At 37.9% G+C, this 12,273-nt stretch overlaps 1 protein-coding gene across 1 annotated transcript; it reads right to left on the reverse strand.

Annotated features, from left to right (window-relative positions):
• Positions 1-830: 830 nt before the first annotated feature.
• On the reverse strand, positions 831-6,162 carry pnx (posterior neuron-specific homeobox). The gene is made up of 2 exons (XM_053646266.1): positions 5,546-6,162; positions 831-2,662 (listed from the first exon to the last, which is right to left on the reverse strand). The coding sequence occupies exons 1-2, from the start codon at positions 5,682-5,684 to the stop codon at positions 2,217-2,219; spliced, it is 585 nt and encodes a 194-aa protein (XP_053502241.1). The 5' UTR covers positions 5,685-6,162; the 3' UTR covers positions 831-2,216.
• Between the last annotated feature and the right edge of the window lie 6,111 nt (positions 6,163-12,273).

Below are 12,273 nucleotides of genomic sequence, written 5' to 3' on the forward strand. Positions count from 1 at the left end.
TAACCATTTCTGTGCTCCTCTGCTGCCTTCAATTTAGTCGGGGCAAGTGTTCCGTCTTACTGGTGGAAGATAGACTGGCGCCGAATGAGCAGATGACCACTGATCTGCACCATATACAGGAAATACTGTATATTTGACTCTGTATTTAGTGGGAAGTAACTGTGTTCAGATACACCTCTTAACTAAACAGAATGTCCAGCAAATTAATCTGATTTAATATGAATTAGATCCTACTGTAATAGACAAAATGCACTTTCTTGACATAAGTTAACCTACATTATACGGTCAAATGTTTGTGGACACCTGACCATCACACGCATATGTGGGTCATCCTTGGACACACATAACTGTTCTGATGCCTTTGTATGCTGTAGCATTAGCATTTCCCTTTACTGAAAGTAAGAGGCCCAAACTTGTTCCAGCCTAACAATGTCCCTGTGCACCATGAAGACATGGTTTGCTAAAGTTGGACTGGAAGAACTCGAGTGGCCTGCACAGAACCTTGACCTCAACGCCACTAAACACCTTTTGGATGAACTGGAACGCCGACTGCACCACAGGCCCCCTCGCCTGAGATCACTAATGCTCCTGAGGCTGAATGAGCACAAATCGCCTCAGCCACGCTCCAAAATCTAGTAGAATGCTTTCCCAGAATAGTACAGGTTATTCTAACAGCAAAAGGGAGACTAAATCTGGAATGAGATGTTCAGTAAGCACATGGTCAGGTGTTCGCAAACTTTTGGCCATAGTAGTGTATATTATATAACCCACTTGTGGATTGTTTGCACAACCATGGAAACGTATTGAAGTTATCAATGTTGCTTACAAGACATCTGCAGTTAATAAAAAAAAAATGCATGTTAGATTGCAGACAGATGTGCTCCCTCTGTTTACATCTGGAATCATTTCAAATATTTTTTGTCTTAATTTTGTGTGCTGGAATGATTTGACTCATTGATATCCTGTCTGTCTTGACGAGCTGCTCTCCATATGTTCATGTCTCTCTCTCTCTCTCTCTCTCTCTCTCTCTCTTCTCACAAATGGTTACATTATTAAATATCAGAACTAAATAGGTACGTAGGCTAAAGTGTTTTATTATTTTATTAAATTGTATTCACCGGTTATGTACACTAAGAAACACATGCAGTGATGTTAATCATGTCATTTAAAAGTAGCTTGGATGGCAAATGAGAAATAAACATCTGAATGCAAAAATATACATTTTAATGGGTTTTTTTTAAACAAAGAAATAAAATGCATAAACTCCCTTGCAAAATATTTAAAACAGAATTAAAAATGTGACATAAATATGCAGATTAAACACATAAATATTACATGACATTTAAATACACACAGATTACGATATTAACTTTCTGTAAAAACAATGACCTCAAGCATCTTTCCTTGCTCAGGCTGGTCAATTTGTATTACCCCGTTCAGTAAACTACCCATGGCGTTACGACTTATTTACTGATTTGTTTCTAAGGAAATCAAACTATGCAAATGTTCAATTTACCAACACAGAGCATCATCCAAACTTCAGGTTCCACAGATCTTCACAGGTTCACAGATCTGGTTATGTCACGTACTATCTGCCAACAGCCATGTTTGTAGTTGAATTGTTGCCATAACACTTTGTTTTAATGAAACATTTGATAGATTAAATATTTGAAATTCACAGCAAAATAAAATGTCACAGCAAAATGCTTTAGTGAAAAACAGGGCTATGTTATCTTAAGTTTGAGGGGTTATGGGGCTGTTTTATTTCAGTGAGGCCTAAAATGAATTGTAAAATATTATTATAGTTCTTCTAGTCTATAGTCTCCAAGAACATTTACCCAAAAAAAAAAAGTGTCCCACATTCACCATATTGTATCTACTTTGACTACTGCGGTACTCTGATGTTATAACTAGCTATTTTCTTTGCTAAGTGGAAACTCCCATTTGTGTAATATAAGGTAGCCTAGCTAAGACTATTTTGAATGCTAACTGCTATTAATACACACCATGTAAACCAATGTTTTTGCCTGTTAGCCTAGAAAATGGCAAACAATGAAATACATAATCAGAATAAAACTAAAAGGAGCAAATAAATTGCCAAAATGTCCGATTTGAATCACTTCAGTCTCTCAAGAATAAAAAAGGAGAAAAAAAAGAAGAATCAATTCAAAGGCTTGTTGAAAATTAACCTAGTTGTTCACGAGTCAAATCTGGCCTCAGAGCAACCTAAGTGCGGGATAAGTGGTCAGAAGGTTCCTCGCCGAGTAGAAATGCACCGGACTCGACCTGTTGCAGGAGGCAGCACTGAGTGGCAGCGTGGTCGGTACAACCACCGGCGCAATCGTGGCGCACTGGTATAGCTCCTCCAGCTCTCGTCCCTCTTGCTCCTTCTTCCACTTGGTGCGCCTGTTCTGAAACCAGATCTTAACCTGCGTCTCGGACAGCTCCAGAGCCTTGGCGATGACGTGGCGCTCAAACACCGACAGATAGTGGCTGCTCTGGAAGCTGCGCTCGAGCACGTGCAGCTGGTCCATAGTGAATGCCGTGCGCATGCGCCGCCCCTTGATTTTAACTTTACCGCCAATATGAGGGCCTTCTTTCACTTCTGAAGCTGCTGAAACGTCATCTGACCCCTCAGCACTTTCATCACCCGATAATTCATCTGAAATGGAGAAAACATGACACGCAAATAAATGAGAATATATGTTTCAACTTTCAAAATGGTTTTGAGAAAGTAGAGAACTTCATCAGCATAAAAACCGCCAACTGTAGGAGTGAAAATGTACCTGTCGTTGTATTGACATCCTACATATCTAGCGTTTTAAAGCTTTGGAGATGAATGCATTATTAGATACTTATTAACCAACAATTATTTTACCCTTGTAAGGGTTTGTAAACAAGTGAGAAATGCAGGTATCAGAAGTTAAGAAGACAAAAATGGGTTTATATAAACAGAACCCAGACAGGCTATAGAGGATTCATTCTATTTTGAATCAATGATTTACGGCAAAGAAGCTATCATCATTGGCACAGGCTGGCACGCGATCAGCGCTGACTCAGGCCCTTTGTCCCTAATGGTGCTCTAAATCCTGTGATTTGCAAAGTAAAAAAGCCTCGTGCATCAAGTCCTCTCAAGTCCTTGAGAGCGCATCACTCAAAAATGGGCAGTTCCAGACACTCATATTAGTAAATACAGGTATCAGTCCTTAACATTGACATGAATGGTACTGTGATGAATATGGCTACCAAACTAGCTACCAGGCTGCAACATGAGTATTAGTATTTCTTTTTTTTCTTTCTCCAGACTAAACCTACAGTTTGCAGTAGCTCCCAGCTGAAAGTGTTTTGCATTCTCACATGTTTTAGCTTTGTCAGTCACAAACAGCCACTAGGGAAATGAAGCTGCGCCTTCTGCCATAGAAGAGTCTGTTTCCCCATTTGTCGTCTGTGTGTAACAATGAAAATAAATCAATCAAAAATGTCGGACGATACAATCGCCAATTCTAATAGGTTATATATTATTAAATTTGCCTGTATGAATTCTATAATACAACTTTTTTTTTTTTTTTTTTTTTTAAAAGACCAAATTTATCAACCAACAGCAACCAGCAACCCTCACACACCTTTACCACTCTCGGAAATACAGGAATCAAACCGTAATTTTCTTTGCTGCCATGGCGGCACCATCAAGGGTACATGCTCTGGACCTTTTCTTTGTGCATCACTTAGCTAAAAAGGTGATCGTGGTGCATCCTTAAGGCGCATCAGTGTTCCTTAAGGTCAAATTATTTAGAAAGGTACACTATATTTGATTTTTTCAGGTAAATGATACATACTAAAAGTACAGAGCATGGTGGTGGTTTCAGAGGATTTCATCCACTGGCTTTAACGTCTATAAAAACTCCTGTGGATACCCCAGAACCATACGAGAACCACAGGCATACACGCTCAGAAATAATGGCACCAAACTATTATTTTCCTTGCTGTTTCATACTTATAGTAGGTTATGATATATATATTATATATATATATATATATATATATATATATATATATACACACACACACACACACACACACACACACGGTCAAAAGTTTAGAGACACTTGACTGAAATGTTTCTCATGATCTTAAAAATCGTGTTGTATTCAAAAATATAATTGTGCCAACATATTCATTTCTTTCATTAGAAAACTAACATTTTTTTTTAAACGGACGACTCTGAGGGGAAAATTCTGAAAAGCAGGAGATAAGTGTGCATTGTCAGTGTGAACTCATTTAATACTGTTTAAAAATCATCTCAGGGAAATTCCTCAAGAAATCGGGTGAGAAAATACCAAGAATACATTTCTGGAAATTCTAGGTAAAAAAGCATGTCTATTTTGAAGGTGATGAAATACTAAATTATCTTGATTTATTCTGGATTTTTTATCACAACATCATTCCCATAGTTCCATTTGTGTTACTCCAGAGATTTCATGACTTTATTATTATTATTATTCTAAAATGTGGGGGAAAAAATAAAAATGAAGAATGAGTGTGTCTAAACTTTTGACCAGTAGTATATATATATATATATATATATATATATATACACACACACACACACACACATGCACACACACACACACACACCTGGCAAGGTGCATATGGTGCAAGCTAGTTAGTTAAATTCAAATTGTGTATCTTAAATAACACAAAAGACGGTACTTTCCCAGCAGTACAGTTTGGTTTTACTTCCGAAAGTGTTTCTACTTATAAATATACTTGTTCTACTTATAAATATGAGTTGTTACAGTCGTACGGGTTGACTGATTACTGGGATTTGAAAGGGTTCCCTGCTGAACCCCCCCCATAGTAACCATCACAGACGTTCTAATGGTTTCCACTACAAAATATCATTACAAACCATCAGCTATCCATTACAAGCATTATTGGTCCTTAATGGTATCCACTAGACATAATATCAAACCAACAGCAGGCAACAAATGACCAGTAGAGACCCATAGGGACATTACAGTGTCCATTAAAACCAATACAATTCCCATTATCACCATTAAAACCATTACAAATTCTATGAGTGTTTCTATTAAAGCTCCCCCCCCCCCCCAGCAGATTTTATTTATTTATTATAATTTTTTTTAATGAATAAATCGTTTAACAGGTGTTTTGTGTTAAAGAAAAAAAAAGTTCAATAGGCCTATATAATTTCTGTAAATAAATACCATGGTAGGTGTATATTTATTACACTCATAAAAACACATCTGTGCTCTGGTCATGTGGAGGTCTGGGATTTGTTTGTATGTTTGTATCCTCTTTGTAAAAAGTCCATTCATAAACAGAACCATTTTAAAACAAAAATAAATAAATAACTAAATAAATAAATAATGTTTTTTAAAAAGTGTGTGTGCCCAAACGTGACCTCTTGTGGACGTTATCTTAAAGTAAAAACACTAATGAAAAATACGCGAGGTTGTACCTGAACCTCTCAAAAACAACAATAAAAACAACAACAACAACAACAACAACAACCACCTCAACTCACCGCAGCTTCTCTTGTTGTTGTAGTCGGAAAGTTTGTCGCTTTGTGCATCCCGACTCCTTCCTGTGAATTTTGAGGGATCTAGGATGTCGGCGATGGAAAAAGAAGAAATCCGCGGAGGTTTTCTGGTTTCTTGTTGCATATTCACGCACACTCGCAGTCACTGTCTGGAGAAGTGAGACCTGAAGGTGTAGTGAGTGACTGAAGGTGTAGAGAGTGACTGAAGGTGTAGAGAGTGACTGAAGGTGTAGAGAGTGAGGAGTGACAGGGAAAGCCGTGCCCTTTTTAAACTTGACCAACCCTCGCGCTTTTATATCCTGGCGGAACACACGAGTCTCGCGCGTGTATAAAATTAACACTTTAAAAGACTAGACTTGAACAAAACACAAACCCCGAGCTTCCCGAATGCATAAACCCTCCTGTCATTATTATAAACACTCCTCCCCCCCTCTCAACACACACACACACACACACACACACACACTCACACACACCCCTCTATACTACTTTAAAATGCAAATGCTCACTTCTCAGCGGGTTACACCGCCTCAGCCATTTATTACCCCGCATCTGGTTAAAATGTGCCCCCTTTTCTTAAAGAGCGTGTAGTTTATTTTTGTTTTTTTTGTTACGACCCTTGTCATTATTTGCAATTGACTGATTTTTACGACAGTACGGCGCGCGAGTGATGGTTGTCATGGTAATTAATCGACTTGCTAGAACTTGTCAACAAGTGAGTGAGCCTTGTGGTGTGTTCTACTCATTTTTGGAGCAGCCTTTAAATACCATCCATCCATCCATTTTCTGTACCGCTCATCCTACAGGGTCACGGGGAACCTGGAGCGTATCCCAGGGAGCATGGGGCAGAAGGCGGGGTACACCCTGGACGGGGTACCAATCCATCACAAGGCACACTCACATACACATACACACACCCATTCATACACTATGGACACTTTTGGACACCCCGTAGATATGAGATGGGGAGGAAAATCTCCCTGGCCCTATTGAAGAAGAAGAAGAAGAAGCCTTTATTTGTCACATATACACTACAGCACAGTGAAATTCTTTTCTTCGCATATCCCAGTTTGTTAGGAAGTTGGTGTCAGAGCGCAGGGTCAGCCATGGTACGGAACATGAACCCCCAACCTTCTGATCAGTAACCTTAACCGTTGAGCTACCACTGCCCTAATGGTGTCATTTATTGGTATGTCAAACAAAGCAGAGCTGTGAAAAAAACATACATAAATAAATAATAATAATTCATTCTGTATTATTAGACACAAGCCAAATTTATCTCATCTGTGAAAATCAGCTGGTCCATTGCATCTCCATCCAACAAATGAATGACTGTATCAACCTTGGGGGCAGTGTTCAGGTCAAGCTAGTGTTGTAAATAATCCCCAACGCCTCCAGAGGTGGTCTTGTGTGGCAGATGCCAGAGTCCACCCAGGTGTCAACACCAACTAAAGCACTGGTATTCAGGGAGTGAGGCTTTAGCCGGCCCACCAGGACAATTAGCAGATGTCACGAGTTCTTCTGACCCTCGCTGACCTCCCTCTTTGTCTAGCGAGATGAGGGTTAGGAGTTTTGTCAGCAAGGGGCCAGCAAGGAGGAGTGTGCCTGAAGATCCTGGGTTTTAAAGCCCAATTGCATTCTCCACAGGAGATGTGGGCTTGTAGAGTTAAACCACAAAAATAAATTAACCTTATTAACCTTATCATGTGGGTAACTGAGCTCATTCTGAGCTGAATATGCCATTATCATGTGCTTATTAAGTGTAGGAGTAAAAGAACGTGGTGGGTCTGAGCTAATCATGGAAAGCTTCATATATGAAACACCGATTCAGTCCTCTTTCATTATTGTAATACACAGTATTTGGACAGTGACACAATGTTTTTTTGTCATTTTGCCTCTGTACACCAACCCAATGGATTTGAAATGAAGCAATCAAGATGTGATTGAAGTGTAGACGTTCAGCTTGAATTCAAAGGTTTTAACAAAAATGTGGCATTAACTGCATCTATTTTTTAAAATGGAATTCCTTCATTTTCACAGGCTCAAAAGTAATTGGACAATCATCTGAGAAGCAGTTTCATGACCAAGTGTGGCCTGTTTCCTTGTTATTACATGACAAATGAATAAGATAAAAGGTCTGGAGTTGATTCCAAGCTTTGAATTTGCACTTGGTAACTGTTCATGGGAACTCTCAATATGCAGTCCAAAGATGTGACGATGCAAGTGAAGGAGACCATCATTGGGCTGAAAAAAACCCAAAACAGACCTATCAGAAAAATAGCAGAAACTTTAGGAGTGGCCAAATCAACAATTTGGTACATTCTTAAAAAGAAGGAACGCACTGGCGAGCTCAGGAACAATAAAAGGCCTGGAAGACCACGGAAGACTAAAATGGATGATCGCAGAATCCTTTACTTGGTGAAGAAAAACATCTAGCCGAGTCAAGAACACTCTCAAGGAGGTAGGCGTATCAATGTCAAAGTCTACAATCAAGAGACACCTTCATGTATGTAAATAAAGCGGGTTTACATCAAGATGCAAACCACTGGTAGCACTCAAGAACAGAAAGGCCAGATTAGACTTTACTAGAAAACACCGGAAAAAAAAAAACTGCCCAGTTCTGGAACAAGATTCTTTGGACATATGAAACGAAGATGATGGGAAGATAATAGTATGGAGAAGGAATGGAAGAAGAGCTCATGATCCAAAGCATTCCACATCAGCTGTCAATCATGTGGAGGCAGTGTTATGGCATGGGCATGTATGGCTGCCAATGGAACTGGGTCACTAGTGTTTATTGATGATGTGACCGCTGACAGAAATAGCAGGATGATTTCAGTAGTGTATAGAACTATACTTTCTGCTCAGATTAACTCAAATGCTGCAAAACTGATAGGAAGGTGCTTCACAGTACAGATGGATAAAGACTCAAAACATTACCACGAATGCAACCCAAGAGATTATTAAGGCAAAAAAATCGAATGTTCTTAAATGTCTGAGTCAGTCCCCTGACCTCAACTCAATTGAGCATGTTTTTCACTTACTGAAGACAACACTGAATGCAGAAAGACCCACAAACAAGCAGCAAATGAAGGCAGCTGCAGTAAAACAAATTAACAAAAACAAACTGTCAACATTTGATGATGTCCACGGGTTCCAGGCTTCATGCAGTCATTGACTGCAAAGGATTTGCATTCAAGTATGAAAAATAATCCTTATATTTATAATTGAGTTTGTTTGTCCAATTACTTTTGAGCCTGTGAAAATGTAGGGACTCTGTAAAAAAATAGGTGTGATTCCTAAATGGTTAACGCAGTGTTTTTGTTAAACCCCTCGAGTTAAAGTTAAAAGTCACATGTTCAATCACATGTTGATTGCTTCATTTCACATCCATTGTGGTGATGCACACAGGCAAAATTCCGAAAATTGTGTCACTCTCCAAATAATTATGGACCAGACTGTATGTCTGATATGTGCAAATTCATGATGGTTATTTTAGATTTCTACAGAGAACCACTAAAAGAAGTGGGGGGGGGGGGGGGTTTAAGGTGTACTAACAGATATTTTATAAAAGTTTCTCTAACCAAATAATTTAACTGCTCTGGTGTGCACAATAACCCCCACCAGTGAAAAACAGGAAGGTGAATGAATGAAGGTGTTACGACACTAATATCATGTCATGTCACTGTCAAAAATGTGTCAATGTTGTATCAGTGTAGAAGAGGATACTGTGATGTACTGTACACTCCTAGAAAAATTTAAAACCCCTAAGGGTACTTTGGTTGTCTCTCTGGGCAAACACTTCAACAGTACTGTTTCCATATTACAAATGGTTCCAAGTAGAACCTTTTTGGATGATAAGAACTATTAAGTTTCTAATATACCATTAAAGAACGCTTTTTGAAAGAGTTGATCAAAAATGTGAAGCACAGTTTTAATATATTGCTGTTCCCTATGTGGAATCTTGCAATTGATTTTTGTATTACTGTGGATATAGTCTGTGGTTTAATCACTGCCATGCCATTACTAAGTTATAAAAAGAGCAAAACTTTTCCATTTTCGAAAGCATATATTTAGTTATTTTCATATAATTGTACCTTGCGATTCTTCTGTAACCAAACATGCAACACCAGTGCTAATCTAAAGTATCACTATGAGCTCTTCTTTAACTTGCACAATCTGTGTTTCAGATTTGGTGGCTAGCCTAATCTAGCTCATCAGAGCATGCTTTCTGTCCCAAATAAATGACCAGGGCAATGATTCACTGTAAGGCTATGATAATGTTTCTTGCATAAATTGGAAGTAAAACCACACAACTGTGTCATGCTGAGAGGTTAAACAGTGCCTTTTGAAGTCTTCATTCAGAAATAAAGTATGTAGAGGGGCATTTCATTACAGACTATAACAGTGCATCCCCCGGCATTGTCCGCAAATCACAGATGGCCAACAATAGATCACAGTGGAAGACATGCAAACAATCATGTATTCCAGCAATTGTCCTGTATTCATCTGGCCACATTTTACATTCCACAAAGAGGGTAATTACCTCGTTGGTCGTCTGGCTGCCACGTTTAACAACAGCCTTAGTAATTATTGCCTTGTACATTTTAAGAGAAGAATGGCACTCGTAGTAGTAATAGATGTTTCAAGCACGTTCAACGGGTTTATGGGACGTTTGAGGGCCGTGACATTTGGAGCCATAATTCCTAAAGGGGATTGAGAAATAATATGAAAATAGTCCTGGAATTGCTTCACATGTGAGTTTTCTTTTTCTTTTTATATTTCTCAAGTAATATGAATTCCCTCCTAGGATATGATAGGAACTAGATTATTATTAATTCCATTTTATTTGTTATATTTAACAATGTCAACATTGTCCCAAAGCAGCTTTACAGAAATACATATATGTATATATATGAGAACATGCAAACTCTGCATACACAGGGCAGCGACAAGAATCGATCCGCCAACCCTGGAGGTGTGAGGCGAACGTGTTAACCACTAAGCCACCGTGCACCCTTTTTAAGTATAAAATAAGACGTATTTGGGTAGAGAAATCCTGCTGCATTTTAAGTGACTGGCTTTATTACTGGAGGAAAACTGTGAAGGGCAGAATGGTACATCACTGGGCTCCTATTTAAATAAATAAATAAATAAATATTATATATATATATATAGACATTTAGTATTATATTATTTTTCTGGGTTTTCACTCTAGTGTATGTTGCTCCTTTCCACCTTCAATGTAAGCTTTAATTTTACTCTAGCCAATGACTTTCTGACAGGAGGCAATCACGTGACTCTTGGCCACACCTTACATACTGGCCTTGTTGGAACTCCACAATAGTGATGGAAATTTTCTTTCTCGGTTCATTGAGTCAGATCATTTGTTCAGTCGACTCGTCAATAAGACTCGACTCTTTCGGCTCCTAAACGGCTCACTGGCAACCCCCCCCCCCCCCCCCCCCGCCACACACACACACACACACACACACACACACCAACATTTTTTTTTCTTTGCCTGTCCATTGCTTCAATTGTTTATTGAATGTCATTATGTAATGAAATAAATAATTGTTCAATGCATTATAGTTTGCATTGCATTTGCTATATATAAAAACTATTTAAATATATGTAAAAACAACTAGGTGCAGCATGTTAAAGGTGACAAATAGCCTACAGTGAGAATTATGATCAATTTATTCTACTGTCTGCAACTTAACTTTTATTTTAAGTGTTTTAACACGTCTTAACTTGATCTGGCTCTGAAAGGTTATGCTGTGCCAAACAACTCAGATTCACTAGATTCTTATTGTTTACGGTGGTACAGTGTGTGATTAACAGCGTTACACAGTTATAAACATAGACTAGTGATGTATTCTCAGCGTGAGCATCACAAGAACTATTTGTCTTGTCTTATTTCCAAAAAACACGACTCTTTAAAAATGCAAGTCACCTAAAAGAGCCTGTAGAATGTAGAATGTGACTGTGTATGTAATAGCCCAGTTTAAATAAAGGCTTTTTATATTTGTAAAAACTTGTATCTTATTTTATAAAAAAAATAATAAAATAAAAAAATCTAAAAATCTAAATAGTAGGTGAAGTTGGATGTTTTGTATATACAGTACTGTGCAAACGTCTTAGGCACCTGATTTTGTTTCAGTACAAACTATGTTATAGATTTTTATTTTATGACTTCTACATTTTTGACTCAGTACAAAAACATTTCAGATTTCCTATCACTGGTTTTCTAGCACAAAATTAAACGTTACAAAAAAATGTTTGTGTGTAAAGAAAGCAGCGTATTACATAAGAGACCATTTTTCCAGACAGAAACACAATAAAAGCTGCTGGATTTCGCTGCACAAATAAGAAGCAAGCGACAGTCAAAGTCTCCAGAAGAACCGTGGCTGGTTCTGAAAGATGCTCAATAACACTTACAGCTCAGTTCCTTATACCTGAGACTACAATTTTTTTTAAGTAAAGGGTCATCATACCAGATATTGACTTTGTTTCATTTATTACTGTTTATTGCTCTTTATAGTTATTTTTTTAAATTATGGAAAGATTTAATTTCATTATTTCAAAGGCATTTTTGCCCTACAGCATTTCTTTTGTATGTCCCTAAGACTTTTGCACAGTACCGTATATATATATATATATATATATATATATATATATATATATATATATATATATATATATATATATAT

This window comes from Ictalurus furcatus, chromosome 16 (assembly GCF_023375685.1).
Source record: "Ictalurus furcatus strain D&B chromosome 16, Billie_1.0, whole genome shotgun sequence".
NCBI lineage: Eukaryota > Metazoa > Chordata > Actinopteri > Siluriformes > Ictaluridae > Ictalurus > Ictalurus furcatus.

What these genes read in the sequence shown, in the direction of transcription:
- pnx (XM_053646266.1), bottom strand. Translation starts at nt 5,684, where the DNA reads ATGCAACAAGAAACCAGAAAACCTCCGCGGATTTCTTCTTTTTCCATC. An exon ending in CAACAACAAGAGAAGCTGCG is followed by an intron (nt 2,663 to 5,545) that starts GTGAGTTGAGGT and finishes TCTCCATTTCAG; the next exon opens with ATGAATTATCGGGTGATGAA.